This window comes from Salmo trutta, unplaced genomic scaffold (genome assembly GCF_901001165.1).
Source record: "Salmo trutta unplaced genomic scaffold, fSalTru1.1, whole genome shotgun sequence".
NCBI classification, from domain to species: Eukaryota; Metazoa; Chordata; class Actinopteri; order Salmoniformes; family Salmonidae; genus Salmo; species Salmo trutta.
In genome coordinates, this window is record NW_021823104.1 from 539,122 (window position 1) to 559,813 (window position 20,692).

The window sequence follows — 20,692 nt, forward strand, 5'->3', positions numbered from 1 at the left end:
CCACTCAGAAATGAGCATTCAACAATGCCATGGTATAAATTACAATATTTTAGGTTGACAATAATTATATTACACCATTTCTGATATCACATGCTTTTTATTTTAATGCATAAGAAACATCTGGATTATACCATCGTTCCAATTTGAATGGTTTGGATTTCTCCCTGACCAATATGGCTGCAATTTTCACCCCATTCTGGAAGGTTGACGGTTTACGACACATCCCCTCTAGTAATTTGATAGGATCTCTATGTTCTGGACTGGCTCAAACAGGCATGTCCTGAAGTTACATGGCTAATACTTCCTCGGCTCTGGAAACATAGGCGTGCTCGGGAATCGGAATGTTTAGGATAAATGTTTTTTTTTAAAGTGTGAACGGCAAGGAGAGAGAAGGAGGCGGGAAGGAGGAAAGAGTAAGGAGAGAGAGAGAGAAGGAGGCGGGAAGGAGGAAAGAGTAAGGAGAGAGAGAGAGAAGGAATGGAAGGAAGGAGAGAGTAAAGAAGAGAGAGAACGAAAGAAATTATGGAAGAGAGAGAGAAAGGAAGGAAAATAAGGTAAAGGAGAGAGAGAGAAAGGAGGGAAGAGGGTAAAGAAGAGAGAGAAGGAATGGAGGGAAGGAAGGAAGGAAGGAAGGAAGGAGAGAGAGGGTAAATGAGAGAAAATGTTAGGTTGCATGGATTAGTTTAGTAGTTTTAGCTGCTTTGGGTTTGTTGCAGTGTTCATTAGTGTGATTAGCTGTGGAACAAAGGAGTCTCTCATAATGCTGTTTACTGCACAAACTAAATGATCACACACAAGCCCATTCCTTTGGCATTCGGTTGTTTTTTGGTATAGATTGGACACATAGGGTATAGGGGGGGTAAATGCATTAGGGTATAGATAGGGTATAGGGGGAGTGAATGCATTACGGTATAGATAGGGTATAGGGGGAGTAAATGCATTAGGGTATAGATAGGGTATAAGGGGAATAAATGCATTAGGGTATAGATAGGGTATAGGGGGAGTAAATGCATTAGGGTATAGATAGGGTATAGGGGGGTGTATGCATTAGGTATAGATAGGGTATAGGGGGAGTGAATGCATTAGGTTGTGTTTGGTATAGATAGGGTATAGGGGGAGTAAATGCATTAGGGTATATATAGGGTATAGGGGGAGTAAATGCATTAGGGTATAGATAGGGTATAGGGGGAGTGAATACATTAGGTATAGATAGGGTATAGGGGGAGTAAATGCATTAGGTATAGAGAGGGTATTGGGGGAGTGAATGCATTAGGTATAGATAGGGTATAAGGGGAGTAAATGCATTAGGGTATAGATAGGGTATAGGGGGAGTGAATGCATTAGGGTATAGATAGGGTATAGGGGGAGTAAATGCATTCGGGTATAGGGGGAGTAAATGCATTAGGTATAGATAGGGTATAGGGGGAGTAAATGCATTAGGTATAGATAGGGTATATGGGGAGTAAATGCATTAGGTATAGATAGGGTATAGGGGGAGTAAATGCATTAGGTATAGATAGGGTATAGGGGGAGTGAATGCATTAGGGTATAGATAGGGTATAGGGGGAGTAAATGCATTAGGGTATAGATAGGGTATAGGGGGAGTGAATGCATTAGGTTGTGTTTGGTATAGATAGGGTATAGGGGAAGTGAATGCATTAGGTATAGATAGGGTATAGGGGGAGTGAATGCATTAGGTTGTGTTTGGTATAGATAGGGTATAGGGGGAGTAAATGCATTAGGTATAGATAGGGTATAGGGGGAGTGAATGCATTAGGTATAGATAGGGTATAGGGGGAGTAAATGCATTAGGGTATAGATAGGGTATAGGGGGAGTAAATGCATTAGGGTATAGATAGGGTATAGGGGGAGTGAATGCATTAGGGTATAGATAGGGTATAGGGGGAGTAAATGCATTAGGTTGTGTTTGGTATAGATGCATTAGGTTGAAAAGAAAAGGCTGCTTTGTTAGACTTCAGTGAAGCTTTTGACATGATAGAGCATAATCTGCTGCTGGAAAACGTCAGCTGTCTAGGCCCCTTACTGGTAGAATCAGGAATTCCCCAGGGCAGCTGTCTAGGCCCCTTACTGGTAGAATCAGGAATTCCCCAGGGCAGCTGTCTAGGCCCTTTACTGGTAGAATCAGGAATTCCCCAGGGCAGCTGTCTAGGCCCCTTACTGGTAGAATCAGGAATTCCCCAGGGCAGCTGTCTAGGCCCCTTACTGGTAGAATCAGGAATTCCCCAGGGTAGCTGTCTAGGCCCCTTACTGGTAGAATCAGGAATTCCCCAGGGCAGCTGTCTAGGCCCCTTACTGGTAGAATCAGGAATTCCCCAGGGTAGCTGTCTAGGCCCCTTACTGGTAGAATCAGGAATTCCCCAGGGCAGCTGTCTAGGCCCCTTACTGGTAGAATCAGGAATTCCCCAGGGCAGCTGTCTAGGCCCTTTACTGGTAGAATCAGGAATTCCCCAGGGCAGCTGTCTAGGCCCCTTACTGGTAGAATCAGGAATTCCCCAGGGCAGCTGTCTAGGCCCCTTACTGGTAGAATCAGGAATTCCCCAGGGTAGCTGTCTAGGCCCCTTACTGGTAGAATCAGGAATTCCCCAGGGCAGCTGTCTAGGCCCCTTACTGGTAGAATCAGGAATTCCCCAGGGTAGCTGTCTAGGCCCCTTACTGGTAGAATCAGGAATTCCCCAGGGCAGCTGTCTAGGCCCCTTACTGGTAGAATCAGGAATTCCCCAGGGCAGCTGTCTAGGCCCCTTACTGGTAGAATCAGGAATTCCCCGGGGCAGCTGTCTAGGCCCCTTACTGGTAGAATCAGGAATTCCCCAGGGCAGCTGTCTAGGCCCCTTACTGGTAGAATCAGGAATTCCCCAGGGCAGCTGTCTAGGCCCCTTACTGGTAGAATCAGGAATTCCCCATGGCAGCTGTCTAGGCCCCTTACTGGTAGAATCAGGAATTCCCCGGGGCAGCTGTCTAGGCCCCTTACTGGTAGAATCAGGAATTCCCCGGGGCAGCTGTCTAGGCCCCTTACTGGTAGAATCAGGAATTCCCCAGGGCAGCTGTCTAGGCCCCTTACTGGTAGAATCAGGAATTCCCCAGGGCAGCTGTCTAGGCCCCTTACTGGTAGAATCAGGAATTCCCCAGGGCAGCTGTCTAGGCCCCTTATTGGTAGAATCAGGAATTCTCCAGGGTAGCTGTCTAGGCCCCTTACTTTTTTCAATCTTTACTAATGACATGCCACTGTCTTTGAGTAAAGCCAATGTGTGTGGATGTTCTATGTGTGTGGATGACTCAACACTGTTCACGTCAGCTACTACAGCGACTGAAATGACTACAACATTTAAAGAGCTGCAGATAGTTTCAGAGTGAGTGGCAAGAAATAAGTTAGTTCTAAATATTTCAAAAACTAAAAGCATTGAATTTGGGACAAATCAATTACTAAACCCTAAACCTCAACTAAACTAACTCTTGTAATGAATAATGTGGACATTTAGCAAGTTGAGGTGACTAAACTGCTTGGAGTAACCCTGGATTGTAAACTGTCATGGTCAAAACATATTGATACAACAGTAGCTAAGATGGGGAGAAGTCTGTCCATAATAAAGTGCTGATCTTCCTTCTTAACAACATTATCAGCAAGGAAGGTTCTACAGGCCCTAGTTTTGTCACACCTGGACTACTGTAGATATGTGGTCTGAGGTAACACACTAAATGTATTGTAGATATGTGGTCTGAGGTAACACACTAAATGTATTGTAGATATGTGGTCTGAGGTAACACACTAAATGTATTGTAGATATGTGGTCTGAGGTAACACACTAAATGTATTGTAGATATGTGGTAGTAGTGGTCTGAGGTAACACACTAAATGCATTGTAGATATGTGGTCTGAGGTAACACACTAAATGTATTGTAGATATGTGGTCTGAGGTAACACACTAAATGTATTGTGAAATGTATTATAATGTTTTCAAAACGTCCTTAATTTTGCTGGACCCCAGGAAGAGGAGCTGCTGCCTTGGCAACAGTTAATGGTGATTCATAATAAATAAAAATATTTACCAAATGTGGTTCTTATCGGTCGAGCGGCTCTGGAGAAGATGTTTAAAGTAGTCAACGTCATTGAAAATGGTCCAAAATACATCAAAGCAAATCATATGATCAGTTTGATTTTAAACTCTGATATTTGGCAAGCGTGGTAAATAGTACGGAAGTAACTCATCCTGTCACGGTTGTCGTAAGGATCAGACCAAAACGCAGCGGGAATGTTTATACTCATCTTCTTTTTATTTTAAAGAAGGAGAAACAAATAAATACGTTTACAAAAAAAGGAAAAAAACGAAACAGTCCTGTCAGGTGCAACAAACACTAAACAAGGAACAACTACCCACAAAATCCCACAGAAAAAACACCCCTCTTAAATAGGACCTTCAATTAGAAGCAACGAGGAGCAGCTGCTTCCAATTGAAGGTCAACCCCCATTAACTAAACATAGAAATAGAAAGACTAGAACGAACATAGAAATATACTAACATATAACATTAACCACAAACCCCGAAACACATAAAACAAACACACCTCTTACATAGCCCAACAAACCCCGAATCACTCTAAACAAATACCCCCCTGCCACGTCCTGACCAAACTACAATAACCAATAACCCCTATTACTGGTCAGGACGTGACATATCCTAAGGAAATTAGTCAAATTATTCCTGATTGTGGCACAGTGGGCACACAGCTTGAACCCTGGCAATGCTGCTTTAATTATTATTATTATTATTATTATAATTGGTTCTTCTTGCGAGGAAAATCAACATGCAAATTCCCGTGAGATGGTAAGACAGAGGAAGGTGAAACTTGACATGATGGTAAAAGCCCATAGTCCCACACCCTCTCGTACAATACCGTGCCAATTGACCACAAGGTGGCGCTATATAACGGGTGTTTGAAATGGAAAACTTTGAAAGGTCCCTCACCCCATATGACCCAGAGTCCTGAAATTCAGTGCATCGGGTCCCTCTCCTCACAAGGAACACTTTTACCTCACAGACCCATGAGGCCCGCCATAATGGATTTATCCACCATTTTGAATTTTGTGAAAAAAACACTTAAATGACATCTCTGAAACCACTGTGCCGATCTGGATGAACTTTGACATGTGGCATCTATGGACCAAGCTCGCTCATTCGCAATATTTTCCACAATAGTATGTCAAACAACATGGCCGCTACTGACCAATAAACATTCATCAGTCTAGCTAACCTGTAAAGTATGGTTCAGTTTGGCCACATGGGGGCACTGTTAGACAGGAAAAATCACTCATCAGTCAAGCGCATTGGCTTATTGTGGCCATATTGTTGTTGAGTCTTGGAAAATATTGGCTTATTGTGTCCATATTGTTGTAAATATTGTGTTATTGTGGCCATATTGTTGTAAATATTGTGTTATTGTTGTAAATATTGTTGTAAATATTGTCTTATTGTTTCCATATTGTTGTAAATATTGTGTTTGTGTGGCCATATTGTTGTAAATATTGTGTTATTGTGTCCATATTGTTGTAAATATTGTGTTATTGTGGCCATATTGTTGTAAATATTGTCTTATTGTGGCCATATTGTTGTAAAATATTGTGTTATTGTGGCCATATTGTTGTAAATATTGTGTTATTGTGGCCATATTGTTGTAAAATATTGTCTTATTGTGTCCATATTGTTGTAAATATTGTGTTATTGTTGTAAATATTGTGTTATTGTGTCCATATTGTTGTAAATATTGTCTTATTGTGGCCATATTGTTGTAAAATATTGCGTTGGAAGATGTCATCCATAAATATAACAAACTTGGTGCCTATTGGTCAAACGGTCCTGGAGAAGAAGACATTTTAAAGTAGTGAACATAATTAAAAATAGTCCAAAATATGCATATTGGATGATCTGTTTTAATTTTGAGTTGTGATATTTGGCAAGCGTTGTAAGTAGCAGCTCCACAGTAGTAGCTCCTCCTAGGGCGATGTGTCCAGTTGGTCCTGATGGTGGTATAGCAGTAGCTCCTCCTAGGGCGATGTGTCCAGTTGGTCCTGATGGCTCCATAGCAGTAGCTCCTCCTAGGGCGATGTGTCCAGTTGGTCCTGATGGTGGTATAGCAGTAGCTCCTCCTAGGGCGATGTGTCCAGTTGGTCCTGATGGTGGTATAGCAGTAGCTCCTCCTAGGGCGATGTGTCCAGTTGGTCCTGATGGTGGCATAGCAGTAGCTCCTCCTAGGGCGATGTGTCCAGTTGGTCCTGATGGTGGTATAGCAGTAGCTCCTCCTAGGGCGATGTGTCCAGTTGGTCCTGATGGCTCCATAGCAGTAGCTCCTCCTAGGGCGATGTGTCCAGTTGGTCCTGATGGTGGTATAGCAGTAGCTCCTCCTAGGGCGATGTGTCCAGTTGGTCCTGATGGTGGCATAGCAGTAGCTCCTCCTAGAGCGATGTGTCCAGTTGGTCCTGATGGCTCCATAGCAGTAGCTCCTCCTAGGGCGATGTGTCCAGTTGGTCCTGATGGTGGTATAGCAGTAGCTCCTCCTAGGGCGATGTGTCCAGTTGGTCCTGATGGTGGTATAGCAGTAGCTCCTCCTAGGGCGATGTGTCCAGTTGGTCCTGATGGTGGTATAGCAGTAGCTCCTCCTAGGGCGATGTGTCCAGTTGGTCCTGATGGCTCCATAGCAGTAGCTCCTCCTAGGGCGATGTGTCCAGTTGGTCCTGATGGCTCCATAGTAGTAGCTCCTCCTAGGGCGATGTGTCCAGTTGGTCCTGATGGTGGTATAGCAGTAGCTCCTTCTAGGGCGATGTGTCCAGTTGGTCCTGATGGTGGTATAGCAGTAGCTCCTCCTAGGGCGATGTGTCCAGTTGGTCCTGATGGTGGTATAGCAGTAGCTCCTCCTAGGGCGATGTGTCCAGTTGGTCCTGATGGTGGTATAGCAGTAGCTCCTCCTAGGGCGATGTGTCCAGTTGGTCCTGATGGTGGTAAAGCAGTAGCTCCTCCTAGGGCGATGTGTCCAGTTGGTCCTGATGGCTCCATAGCAGTAGCTCCTCCTAGGGCGATGTGTCCAGTTGGTCCTGATGGCTCCATAGCAGTAGCTCCTCCTAGGGCGATGTGTCCAGTTGGTCCTGATGGTGGCATAGCAGTAGCTCCTCCTAGGGCGATGTGTCCAGTTGGTCCTGATGGCTCCATAGCAGTAGCTCCTCCTAGGGCGATGTGTCCAGTTGGTCCTGATGGTGGTATAGCAGTAGCTCCTCCTAGGGCGATGTGTCCAGTTGGTCCTGATGGCTCCATAGCAGTAGCTCCTCCTAGGGCGATGTGTCCAGTTGGTCCTGATGGTGGTATAGCAGTAGCTCCTCCTAGGGCGATGTGTCCAGTTGGTCCTGATGGCTCCATAGCAGTAGCTCCTCCTAGGGCGATGTGTCCAGTTGGTCCTGATGGCTCCATAGCAGTAGCTCCTCCTAGGGCGATGTGTCCAGTTGGTCCTGATGGTGGCATAGCAGTAGCTCCTCCTAAGGCGATGTGTCCAGTTGGTCCTGATGGTGGCATAGCAGTAGCTCCTCCTAGGGCGATGTGTCCAGTTGGTCCTGATGGTGACATAGCAGTAGCTCCTCCTAGGGCGATGTGTCCAGTTGGTCTGATGGTGGTATAGCAGTAGCTCCTCCTAGGGCGATGTGTCCAGTTGGCCCTGATGGTGGTATAGCAGTAGCTCCTCCTAGGGCGATGTGTCCAGTTGGTCCTGATGGCTCCATAGCAGTAGCTCCTCCTAGGGCGATGTGTCCAGTTGGTCCTGATGGTGGTATAGCAGTAGCTCTTCCTAGGGCGATGTGTCCAGTTGGTCCTGATGGCTCCATAGCAGTAGCTCTTCCTAGGGCGATGTGTCCAGTTGGTCCTGATGGTGGTATAGCAGTAGCTCCTCCTAGGGCGATGTGTCCAGTTGGTCCTGATTGCTCCATAGCAGTAGCTCCTCCTAGGGCGATGTGTCCAGTTGGTCCTGATGGCTCCATAGCAGTAGCTCCTCCTATAGCGATGTGTCCAGTTGGTCCTGATGGCTCCATAGCAGTAGCTCCTCCTAGGGCGATGTGTCCAGTTGGTCCTGATGGCTCCATAGCAGTAGCTCCTCCTAGGGCGATGTGTCCAGTTGGTCCTGATGGCTCCATAGCAGTAGCTCCTCCTAGGGCGATGTGTCCAGGTGGTCCTGATGGCTCCATAGCAGTAGCTCCTCCTAGGGCGATGTGTCCAGTTGGTCCTGATGGCTCCATAGCAGTAGCTCCTCCTAGGGCGATGTCTCCAGTTGGTCCTGATGGTGGTATAGCAGTAGCTCCTCCTAGGGCGATGTGTCCAGTTGGTCCTGATGGTGTTATAGCAGTAGCTCCTCCTAGGGCGATGTGTCCAGTTGGTCCTGATGGCTCCATAGCAGTAGCTCCTCCTAAGGCGATGTGTCCAGTTGGTCCTGATGGTGGCATAGCAGTAGCTCCTCCTAGGGCGATGTGTCCAGTTGGTCCTGATGGTGGTATAGCAGTAGCTCCTCCTAGGGCGATGTGTCCAGTTGGTCCTGATGGTGGCTCCTTAGCAGTAGCTCCTCCTAGGGCGATGTGTCCAGTTGGTCCTGATGGTGGTATAGCAGTAGCTCCTCCTAGGGCGATGTGTCCAGTTGGTCCTGATGGCTCCATAGCAGTAGCTCCTCCTAGGGCGATGTGTCCAGTTGGTCCTGATGGTGGCATAGCAGTAGCTCCTCCTAGGGCGATGTGTCCAGTTGGTCCTGATGGTGCCATAGCAGTAGCTCCTCCTAGGGCGATGTGTCCAGGTGGTCCTGATGGCTCCATAGCAGTAGCTCCTCCTAGGGCGATGTGTCCAGTTGGTCTTGATGGTGGTATAGCAGTAGCTCCTCCTAGGGCGATGTGTCCAGTTGGTCCTGATGGTTGTATAGCAGTAGCTCCTCCTAGGGCGATGTGTCCAGTTGGTCCTGATGGCTCCATAGCAGTAGCTCCTCCTAGGGCGATGTGTCCAGTTGGTCCTGATGGTGGTATAGCAGTAGCTCCTCCTAGGGCGATGTGTCCAGTTGGTCCTGATGGTGACATAGCAGTAGCTCCTCCTAGGGCGATGTGTCCAGTTGGTCCTGATGGTGGTATAGCAGTAGCTCCTCCTAGGGCGATGTGTCCAGTTGGTCCTGATGGCTCCATAGCAGTAGTTCCTCCTAGGGCGATGTGTCCAGTTGGTCCTGATGGATCCATAGCAGTAGCTCCTCCTAGGGCGATGTGTCCAGTTGGTCCTGATGGCTCCAGAGCAGTAGCTCCTCCTAGGGCGATGTGTCCAGTTGGTCCTGATGGCTCCATAGCAGTAGCTCCTACTAGGGCGATGTGTCCAGTTGGTCCTGATGGTGGTATAGCAGTAGCTCCTCATAGGGCGATGTGTCCAGTTGGTCCTGATTGCTCCATAGCAGTAGCTCCTCCTAGGGCGATGTGTCCAGTTGGTCCTGATGGTGGTAGAGCAGTAGCTCCTCCTAGGGCGATGTGTCCTGTTGGTCCTGATGGCTCCATAGCAGTAGCTCCTCCTAGGGCGGTGTGTCCAGTTGGTCCTGATGGCTCCATAGCAGTAGCTCCTCTAGAGCGATGTTTGTCCAGTTGGTCCTGATGGGGGTATAGCAGTAGCTCCTCCTAGGGCGATGTGTCCAGTTGGTCCTGATGGTGGCATAGCAGTAGCTCCTCCTAGGGCGATGTGTCCAGTTGGTCCTGATGGTGACATAGCAGTAGCTCCTCCTAGGGCGATGTGTCCAGTTGGTCCTGATGGTGGTATAGCAGTAGCTCCTCCTAGGGCGATGTGTCCAGTTGGTCCTGATGGTGGTATAGCAGTAGCTCCTCCTAGAGCGATGTGTCCAGTTGGTCCTGATGGCTCCATAGCAGTAGCTCCTCCTAGGGCGATGTGTCCAGTTGGTCCTGATGGTGGTATAGCAGTAGCTCTTCCTAGGGCGATGTGTCCAGTTGGTCCTGATGGCTCCATAGCAGTAGCTCTTCCTAGGGCGATGTGTCCAGTTGGTCCTGATGGTGGTATAGCAGTAGCTCCTCCTAGGGCGATGTGTCCAGTTGGTCCTGATGGCTCCATAGCAGTAGCTCCTCCTAGGGCGATGTGTCCAGTTGGTCCTGATGGCTCCATAGCAGTAGCTCCTCCTAGGGCGATGTGTCCAGTTGGTCCTGATGGCTCCATAGCAGTAGCTCCTCCTAGGGCGATGTGTCCAGTTGGTCCTGATGGCTCCATAGCAGTAGCTCCTCCTAGGGCGATGTGTCCAGTTGGTCCTGATGGCTCCATAGCAGTAGCTCCTCCTAGGGCGATGTGTCCAGTTGGTCCTGATGGCTCCATAGCAGTAGCTCCTCCTAGGGCGATGTGTCCAGTTGGTCCTGATGGTGGTATAGCAGTAGCTCCTCCTAGGGCAATGTGTCCAGTTGGTCCTGATGGTGGTATAGCAGTAGCTCCTCCTAGGGTGATGTGTCCAGCTGGTCCTGATGGCTCCATAGCAGTAGCTCCTCCTAGGGCGATGTGTCCAGTTGGTCCTGATGGTGGTATAGCAGTAGCTCCTCCTAGGGCGATGTGTCCAGTTGGTCCTGATGGTGGTATAGCAGTAGCTCCTCCTAGGGCGATGTGTCCAGTTGGTCCTGATGGCTCCATAGCAGTAGCTCCTCCTAGGGCGATGTGTCCAGTTGGTCCTGATGGCTCCATAGCAGTAGCTCCTCCTAGGGCGATGTGTCCAGTTGGGTCCTGATGGTGGTATAGCAGTAGCTCCTCCTAGGGCGATGTGTCCAGTTGGTCCTGATGGTGGTATAGCAGTAGCTCCTCCTAGGGCGATGTGTCCAGTTGGTCCTGATGGTGGTATAGCAGTAGCTCCTCCTAGGGCGATGTGTCCAGTTGGTCCTGATGGTGGTATAGCAGTAGCTCCTCCTAGGGCGATGTGTCCAGTTGGTCCTGATGGTGGTATAGCAGTAGCTCCTCCTAGGGCGATGTGTCCAGTTGGTCCTGATGGCTCCATAGCAGTAGCTCCTCCTAGGGCGATGTGTCCAGTTGGTCCTGATGGTGGTATAGCAGTAGCTCCTCCTAGGGCGATGTGTCCAGTTGGTCCTGATGGTGGCATAGTTTGCCCACAGCTTCAACCCCGGCATCTGATTTTAAATCTTTACACTGTTTGGACTTTGGTCACCTGAATGTCAGTTTAGGTGGCCCACCCAAGGATTACAATGGCAGACAAATCCCTGGGGAATATTAATCATGAATACATAGAAAACCTTGTTGTTCCATGTACAATAGATTTAAGAGAGATACTCTCAATGATCGGTTATGAAAAGCCAACTGACATTTACTCCTGAGGTGCTGACCTGTTGCACCCTCGACAACTACTATGATTATTATTATTTAACCCTGCTGGTCATTTATGAACATTTGAACATCTTGGCCATGTGCTGTTATAATCTCCACCCGGCACAGCCAGAAGAGGACTGGCCACCCCTCATAGCCTGGTTCCTCTCTAGGTTTCTTCCTAGGTTCTGGCCTTTCTAGGGAGTTTTTCCTAGCCACCCCTCATAGCCTGGTTCCTCTCTAGGTTTCTTCCTAGGTTCTGGCCTTTCTAGGGAGTTTTTCCTAGCCACCCCTCATAGCCTCGTTCCTCTCTAGGTTTCTTCCTAGGTTTTGGCCTTTCTAGGGAGTTTTTCCTAGCCACCGTGCTTCTACACCTGCATTGCTTGCTGTTTGGGGTTTTAGGCTGGGTTTCTGTACAGCACTTTGTGATATCAGCTGATGTAAGAAGGGCTATATAAATACATTTGATTTGATTTAAGAGTGTTCTTTATAAAAGTGGTGGTGCATTGCATGATGGATGGTTGTCATCCGAGCGAATCATTTCAATTCAAATGTAGTCCACTCCGGACCAGCTAAACGTTCACATTAGCAAAATAAGAATTATACAACCCAAACACAACACTCACTGTTGTTGTTCCAAATGTATGACTATTGATCTGACGTTAATCAGGACCGCCCTGATCAACAGTCACAAAGGGCTTTACAGACACCCGGCCTAAAACCCTCAATGAACAAGCAATGCAGAGGCAGAAGCACAGTGACGACCTGGCTAAGCTTGATCAGCAGGGGTCTGGGACAAGGAAGAATGCCCGGTGAAATCAGCCCAGGGGTTCACAGCTACAGGCGGATCGGCTGCACGATCAGGGGCTCAGGTATTATAGCTAGCTGGTTGATGTCGTAGGGACAGCGAAAGCTTAGCTTGAGGCTGTACGGGAGACGAGCATCACTCACTGTAGTTAAACGAACACAGACTCTGGCATAAAGAGTAAAAAACAAGACTTTATTCCACAGGTTTTCAGTATGTACAGGTAGCCACAGATCTTCAGGTAAGTAACTAAACTAAAGGTAAGTATCTTTAGGTAAGTAACTAAACTAAAGGTAAGTATCTTCAGGTAAGTAACTAAAGGTAAGTATCTTCAGGTAAGTAACTAAAAGGTAAGTATCTTCAGGTAAGTAACTTAAGGTAAGTATCTTCAGGTAAGTAACTAAACTAAAGGTAAGTATTTTCAGGTAAGTAACTGAACTAAAGGTAAGTATCTTCAGGTAAGTAACTAAACTAAAGGTAAGTAGCTTCAGGGTAAAGTACTAAAGGTAAGTATCTTCAGGTAAGTAACTAAAGGTAAGTAACTTAAGGTAAGTAACTAAACTAAAGGTAAGTATCTTCAGGTAAGTAACTAAAGGTAAGTATCTTCAGGTAAGTAACTAAACTAAAGGTAAGTATCTTCAGGTAAGTAACTAAACTAAAGGTAAGTATCTTCAGGTAAGTAACTAAAGGTAAGTATCTCCAGTAAGTAACTAAAGGTAAGTATCTTAAGGTAAGTAACTAAAGGTAAGTATCTTCAGGTAAGTAACTAAAGGTAAGTATCTTCAGGTAAGTAACTAAAGGTAAGTATCTTCAGGTAAGTAACTAAACTAAAGGTAAGTATCTTCAGGTAAGTAACTAAAGGTAAGTATCTTCAGGTAAGTAACTAAAGGTAAGTATCTTCAGGTAAGTAACTAAAGGTAAGTAACTAAACTAAAGGTAAGTATCTTCAGGTAAGTAACTGAAGGTAAGTATCTTCAGGTAAGTAACTGAAGGTAAGTATCTTCAGGTAAGTAACTGAAGGTAAGTATCTTCAGGTAAGTAACTGAAGGTAGTATCTTCAGGTACAGAGATAACAAAAATGAGGACAGGGTCAGAAAACCATATGGCTCCACTGCTCATCTGCAAGTGACCCAAAAAAAAAACCTAGATACAGGCTAGCCAGAAGGTTCTAATGCTTGCTAGCTAGCTAGCTAGCATCAGCTTTGTAGTGGTTATGCTATGTGGAAACACTTGTTTTAATTCTTCCCGTCATCTTCCTCATCAACGCCTTGCTGTATATTTTAAATCCTCTGAATATTATTGTTGCTATTCTATAAAATCATTTCTCTGTAATTAATATTACCTGATTGAGCTAATCATGTAAATGTAATTAACTAGAAAGTCGGGGCACCACGAAAGAGTGTTTATAGAGCTGTTATCTTCCGAATAAACTCTTAAAGACCTAGTAATATTTTACGTCAGTAGCAGTCAATATTTAATCCTCACCTTATTTAGTCTCATCTGAAAGTTGTACATTCTTGGTAATCTTCACGAAACTCTGGCTAACAAGTTGAATCAGCAATAGAACATTTGGTTTAATTATTTATTTACTAAATACCTAACTAATCACACAGAATTACATCTACACAGAATGAATCATACATTGATGGACCTGGTGAACGGAGCCGATATAGCGGCTGGTTACACAAAGAAAAGGGGGAGGGGTTTGAGTGAAAGAGCGGGAAGACTGAGGAACAAAGGGAGAAGCTAAGCTTTCGTAAATACATTATCTTATGCATTCTAAATTACCGGCCAATTGAATTAAGGTGAATGCAATAAATATTTACTCTGAGCTGCGCTTCGGTAGATTGGTTGTCGACGGAAGGCCGTTTTTTTTTATCCAGCATGGATCTCTGGTGGTAGAATGGATACTTGGTAGTACTGTTGTCGTGTGGTAGGACAGTTACTCTGTCCGTCCTCTCCTAGCCCACGTCTACAGTTGCTGCGCTAACGCGACGGCTAGGAGGTATCACTTCTTTAGTGAATAAGAGTTCAAAATTAATACCAAGTTGCCATACTTTAAGCTCATGCTATATTCTGGCTGGTATAGTATATTCATCCATCCAGGGTGTAGGTCGTCACCGTCACATTGAAATTCGATGCTAATTTCGTTAGATTCTTGCTGAGGTTGGCTTAGTTCTGTAGGTGGTCTTTGTCCTTTCAACATGGGGACCTCAAGTCCACACGTCCTTGGAACAGCTTATTATCTGAGCCCTTTTAACGTAGGACTGTCGCCCTAACGTCCTCGAAACAGAAAGTTACATTTTCGCCAAGGGCTTTATATAGGAGGGGGAGAGAAGGGCGTGTTTCATAGTTTATCAAATCAATTTATATAGCCCTTCTTACATCAGCTGATATCACAAAGTGCTGTACAGAAACCCAGCCTAAAACCCCAAACAGCAAGCAATGCAGGTGTAGAAGCACGGTGGCTAGGAAAAACTCCATAGAAAGGCCAAAACCTAGGAAGAAACCTAGAGAGGAACCAGGCTATGAGGGGTGGCCATTCCTCTTCTGGCTGTACCGGGTGGAGATTATAACAGCACATGGCCTAGATGTTCAAATGTTCATAAATGACCAGCATTGTCAAATAATAATAATCATAGTAGTTGTCGAGGGTGCAACAAGTCAGTAACACAAGAGTAAGTGTCAGTTGGCTTTTTCATAGCCGATCTTTGAGAGTATCTCTACCGCTCCTGCTGTCTCTAGAGAGTTGAAAACAGCAGGTCTGGGACAGGTAGCACGTCCAGTGAACAGGTCAGGGTTCCAGCAGGTCTGGGACAACAGGTCTGGGACAGGTAGCACGTCCGGTGAATAGTTTATAATAGTTTATAACCATTATAGTTTATAACCATTATAGTTTATAACCAATGTCTGTTCACATGGGCGGGGCCTACTGAGTTGAGCATAGTTTACTCTATGACAACCCGTTCTCTCATTATTAAGAAGCTAAATTACATTTCATCTTTTCACAAATAGTTTCATATTTAAACATTTAAATTGCACAACAATTCCATGTGAATCTGATAACTAGAATGTGTGGACTTTCCCAGGTACAGTTTATGTCGTCCTGTCATCAGTCTTAATGTCCCAGACGCCAACTGATCTGACATCATATTCATTAAGTACCAATGCATATTTTCAACTGGTTCTATTACCGAAATATGGTTCCTTTCCCCCCACTTGTTTGATGTTCCCAGACTCTTTATGTTTAACAAAGGCTTTTCAAGAGTCCTTCAGTAGAGTCAGAGAGAGAGGGGAAGAGAGAAAGGTATTTATGGGGGGGGTCATAAACCTTACCCACAGGCCAACGGCATTACATTATTTTGCTAGTAATTTTAACAAATATTATTCATATTTAACAGTGTAAAGCAGCGCACCTCCAGACCGGAACCTCGAAACGTCAAAGGACATTCTAGAATGACAACACTTTACCTGATTGGTCAGTAGAAGTAAAAACCTTGGCCTATCAGAGCTGTGGTGTTTTTCCTCTGCTGCTGCTGCTTGAAGAACAGCTCTTACAAGCATATCATTTATGTTTTACTACTACAAAACACTTTGGCAGAGGTTAAGTCAGTCAGTAAATTAGTAACACAACTCAGAGAGCACAGATTGGACATCTGCAAATGTAGTTCTGACTCACAGAAGATTCACCAGGCGCATCGCTGTGTAGAGGAGACACCTACTCTCAGGTTTAGTAAAAAAAGAGTTGCATTCTTGCAAATTTGATTTTAAATTTATTCACATATCAAGTTACGTTTCCAAGTATTCTTCACAAAACACGTTACTAACCCTTTCGAGTGTTGCATTAATGTCGAAAAGAAGTCCCAAAACTGATTATACAAGTGCAGCTTATATTTTACAGGTGCAAATCATACGTTACATGCCTGTACACTTAAGGCACTATTTTACCTCCATATATATATATATTATATATATTTGGGCCCATATCCCTTGCATGCAATGACTACATCAAGCTTGTGACTCTACAAAACTCCTTGGATGCATTTGTAGTTTGTTTTGAGTCCTCTAATAGAGAGACAGAGAGAGACAGAGACAGAGACAGAGAGACAGAGAGAGAGAGAGAGAGAGAGAGAGAGACAGAGAGAGAGAGAGCAGAGAGAGAGAGAGAGAGAGAGAGAGAGAGAGAGAGAGAGAGACAGAGAGAGACAGAGAGAGAGACAGAGAGACAGATAGGAGAGAGAGAGGAGAGAGAGAGACAGAGAGAGAGAGAGAGAGAGAGAGAGAGAGAGACAGAGAGAGAGAGAGAGAGAGAGAGAGACAGAGAGAGAGAGAGAGAGGAGAGAGAGACAGAGAGAGAGAGACAGAGAGAGAGAGAGAGAGGGGAGAGAGAGGGAGAGAGAGAAAGGACATCAACATGAAGGACGGAGAGACATGTCTGTTACATCAACATGAACTTTATTTATTTTATTTATTTCACGATCGACACCGTTTCAACATTTTATACAAAAAAAACCACGAATCATTAGAAAACGTCTGGTCACGTGACCCCCTGTCCGTCTAGCCGCTCCACCTCACCCCCAGAGGATCATGGGAAGGCGTGTGTCCGACGAGACCCAGTGGACATGCCCCGCCTTGATGACGTCACTACCTGTTGTTTTCTGACCAATCAGACATCACCTCCAGGAATGTAGGCCTCTATTGGCTAAACATCCCTGAGCTACAGCCCTGATGGAGGAATCAGCACCATCGAAGTTTACAACCCAATAGGAATCCCCACCCAGTTGACTACTTTAAAATGGTGGATGATGGCAATGTCCATGCTAAAACAGGTTATATACACACATGATGAGTCCTCTATGTCTATGGATTAAAACACACACCTCAGAGAAATGACGGAATTCAATTCCTCACCCGATCAGACACTGGTCTGACTGATCTGTCAATCGATTTCATCTGCCAATGTCTGAAGGCCTCAGAGAGAGGGGGCAGGGCTTGTCCACTGAGCCTTCATCTGATTGGGTAGCCAGTAAGCGACTGGGGAAGCTAACGTATGCTAATGTACATGCCCAGCACACACACACACACACACACACACACACACACACACACACACACACACACACACACACACACACTTCAGAGGTCCTTGTTAGAGCGTTGCGTAGCGTTCTGGTCTTGGCACATGTACATGCAAAGCTACAGAGTCACCTGCACAGGTAGAGGGAGGGGGGAGACAGAGAGGGAGGAGGGGAGACAGAGAGGGAGGAGAGAGGGGACACAGAGAGGGAGGAGGGAGGAGACAGAGAGGGAGGAGAGAGGGGGGAGGAGGGACACAGAGAGGGAGGAGAGAGGGAGGAGGGGGGAGACAGAGAGGGAGGAGGGAGACAGAGGGAGGGGGAGACAGAGAGGGAGGAGGGAGACAGAGAGAGAGGAGAGAGGGAGGGAGACAGAGAGGGAGGAGGGGTAAGACAGAGAGGGAGGGGTAAGACAGAGAGGGAGGAGGGGTAAGACAGAGAGGGAGGAGGGGTAAGACAGAGAGGGAGGAGGGGTAAGACAGAGAGGGAGGGAGAAACATGTGTACATCCACAGACAGACGGACAGAGGCGCTGTTGAACGCTGAGAGTTTTTAATCCCACCCTCCATGTTACATGTTCCTAGCAGCACCAGAGGGGCTCTCTGATTGGTTTCTGTAGCCGTCAGTCAGTCCGTCTCCAGGATGAGTGGCGGCTGCTCCTCATTCTCATCGTCCAATCGCAGATCGCTGAGGTCATCCTCTAGTCCCGCCCCTCCCACTACACCCGCCTCCTCACAGTAACCTGAGGAGAGGACATGGGATAGAGGTCAAGAGTCAGAGTGGAGGGATACCCTGCTGGGATACCCTGCTGGGAAACCCTGCTGGGAAACCCTGCTGGGATACCCTGCTGGGATACCCTGCTGGGATACCCTGCTGGGATACCCTGCTAGGATACCCTGCTGGGATACCCTGCTGGGATACACTGCTGGGAAACCCTGCTGGGAAACCCTGATGGGAAACCCTGCTGGGATACCCTGCTGGGATACCCTGCTGGGAATACCCTGCTGGGATACCCTGCTGGGATACCCTGCTGGGATACCCTGCTGGGATACCCTGCTGGGAAACCCTGCTGGGAAACCCTGCTGGGAAACCCTGCTGGTAAACCCTGCTCGGGATACCCTGCTGGGATACCCTGCTGCTACCAGACCAAGTGGAGGGATACCCTGCTGCTACCAGACCACGTGGAGGGATACCCTGCCGGGATACCCTGCTGCTACCAGACCAAGTGGAGGGATACCCTGCTGCTACCAGACCACGTGGAGGGATACCCTGCCGGGATACCCTGCTGCTACCAGACCAAGTGAAGGGATACCCTGCTGGGATACCCTGCTGCTACCAGACCAAGTGGAGGGATACCCTTCTGGGATACCTGCTGGGATACCTTGCTCCTACCAGACCAAGTGGAGGGATACCCTGCTGCTACCAGACCACATGGAGGGATACCCTGCTGGGATACCCTGCTGCTACCAGACCAAGTGGAGGGATACCCTGCTGCTACCAGACCAAGTGGTGGGATACCCTCCTGGGATACCCTGCTGCTACCAGACCAAGTGGAGGGATACCCTGCTGGGATACCCTGCTGCTACCAGACCACATGGAGGGATACCCTTCTGGGATACCCTGCTGCTACCAGACCAAGTCGTGGGATACCCTGCTGCTACCAGACCAAGTGGAGGGATACCCTGCTGCTACCAGACCACATGGAGGGATACCCTGCCGGGATACCCTGCTGCTACCAGACCAAGTGGAGGGATACCCTGCTGCTACCAGACCAAGTGGTGGGATACCCTGCTGGAATACCCTGCTGGGATACCCTGCTCCTACCAGACCAAGTGGAGGGATACCCTGCTGCTACCAGACCACATGGAGGGATACCCTGCTGGGATACCCTGCTGCTACCAGACCAAGTGGAGGGATACCCTGCTGCTACCAGACCAAGTGGTGGGATACCCTGCTGGGATACCCTGCTGCTACCAGACCACAAGGAGGGATACCCTGCTGGGATACCCTGCTAGGATACCCTTCTGCTACCAGACCAAGTGGAGGGATACCCTGCTGCTACCAGACCAAGTGGAGGGATACCCTGCTGGGATACCCAGCTTCTACCAGACCAAGTGGAGGGATACCCTGCTGGATACCCTGCTGCTACCAGACCAAGTGGAGGGATACCCTGCTGCTACCAGACCAAGTGGAGGGATACCCTGCTGGGATACCCTGCTGGATACCCTGCTGCTACCAGACCAAGTGGAGGGATACCCTGCTGGGATACCCTGCTGCTACCAGAACAAGTGGAGGGATACCCTGCTGGATACCCTGCTGCTACCAGACCAAGTGGAGGGATACCCTGCTGGGATACCCTGCTGCTACCAGACCAAGTGGAGGGATACCCTGCTGGGATACCCTGCTGCTACCAGACCAAGTGGAGGGATACCCTGCTGGATACCCTGCTGCTACCAGACCAAGTGGAGGGATACCCTGCTGGGATACCCTGCTGGGATACCCTGCTGATACCAGACCAAGTGGAGGGATACCCTGCTGGGATACCCTGCTGCTACCAGACCAAGTGGAGGGATACCCTGCTGGATACCCTGCTGCTACCAGACCAAGTGGAGGGATACCCTGCTGCTACCAGACCAAGTGGAGGGATACCCTGCCGGATACCCTGCTGCTACCAGACCAAGTGGAGGGATACCCTGCTGGGATACCCTGCTGCTACCAGACCAAGTGGAGGGATACCCTGCTGGGATACCCTGCTGGATACCCTGCTGCTACCAGACCAAGTGGAGGGATACCCTGCTGGATACCCTGCTGCTACCAGACCAAGTGGAGGGATACCCTGCTGGGATACCCTGCTGCTACCAGACCAAGTGGAGGGATACCCTGCTGGGATACCCTGCTGGATACCCTGCTGGATACCCTGCTGCTACCAGACCAAGTGGAGGGATACCCTGCTGGATACCCTGCTGCTACCAGACCAAGTGGAGGGATACCCTGCTGGGATACCCTGCTGCTACCAGACCAAGTGGAGGGATACCCTGCTGGGATACCCTGCTGGATACCCTGCTGGATACCCTGCTGCTACCAGACCAACTTCTGTCAGTAAGTTCAGTACTACTACTACAAGGCTGTCATTGTAAATCAGAATTTGTTCTTAACTGACTTGCCTGGTTAAATAAAGGTTACATAAAACATTAAAGAAACTGCCTTGTTCAGGGGCAGAACGACAGATTTTTACCTTGTCAGCTCGGGGATTCGAACCAGGGATTACTGACCCAACGCTCTAACCACTAGGCTACCTGCCCACCCCTCTAACCACTAGGCTACCTGCCCCCCCCTCTAACCACTAGGCTACCTGCCCCCCCCCTCTAACCACTAGGCTACCTGCCCCCCCCCTCTAACCACTAGGCTACCTGCCCCCCCCCTCTAACCACTAGGCTACCTGCC

The 20,692-nt window shown here is 47.8% G+C and overlaps 2 protein-coding genes across 6 annotated transcripts in view; one reads left to right on the top strand and one right to left on the bottom strand.

Annotated features, from left to right (window-relative positions):
- The window catches only part of LOC115188923 (AP-5 complex subunit zeta-1), a 389,472-nt gene that overhangs the window by 232,294 nt on the left and 136,486 nt on the right, over positions 1–20,692 (top strand). The window lies entirely within an intron of this gene.
- Positions 17,784–20,692, bottom strand: part of LOC115188924 (WD repeat domain phosphoinositide-interacting protein 2-like) — a 46,501-nt gene continuing 43,592 nt past the window's right edge. Inside the window, exon 13 of the mRNA XM_029747757.1 lies at positions 17,784–17,990. Coding sequence (XP_029603617.1) covers positions 17,875–17,990 — 116 coding nt within the window. The 3' untranslated portion in view covers positions 17,784–17,874. The remainder of the gene's footprint in view (positions 17,991–20,692) is intronic.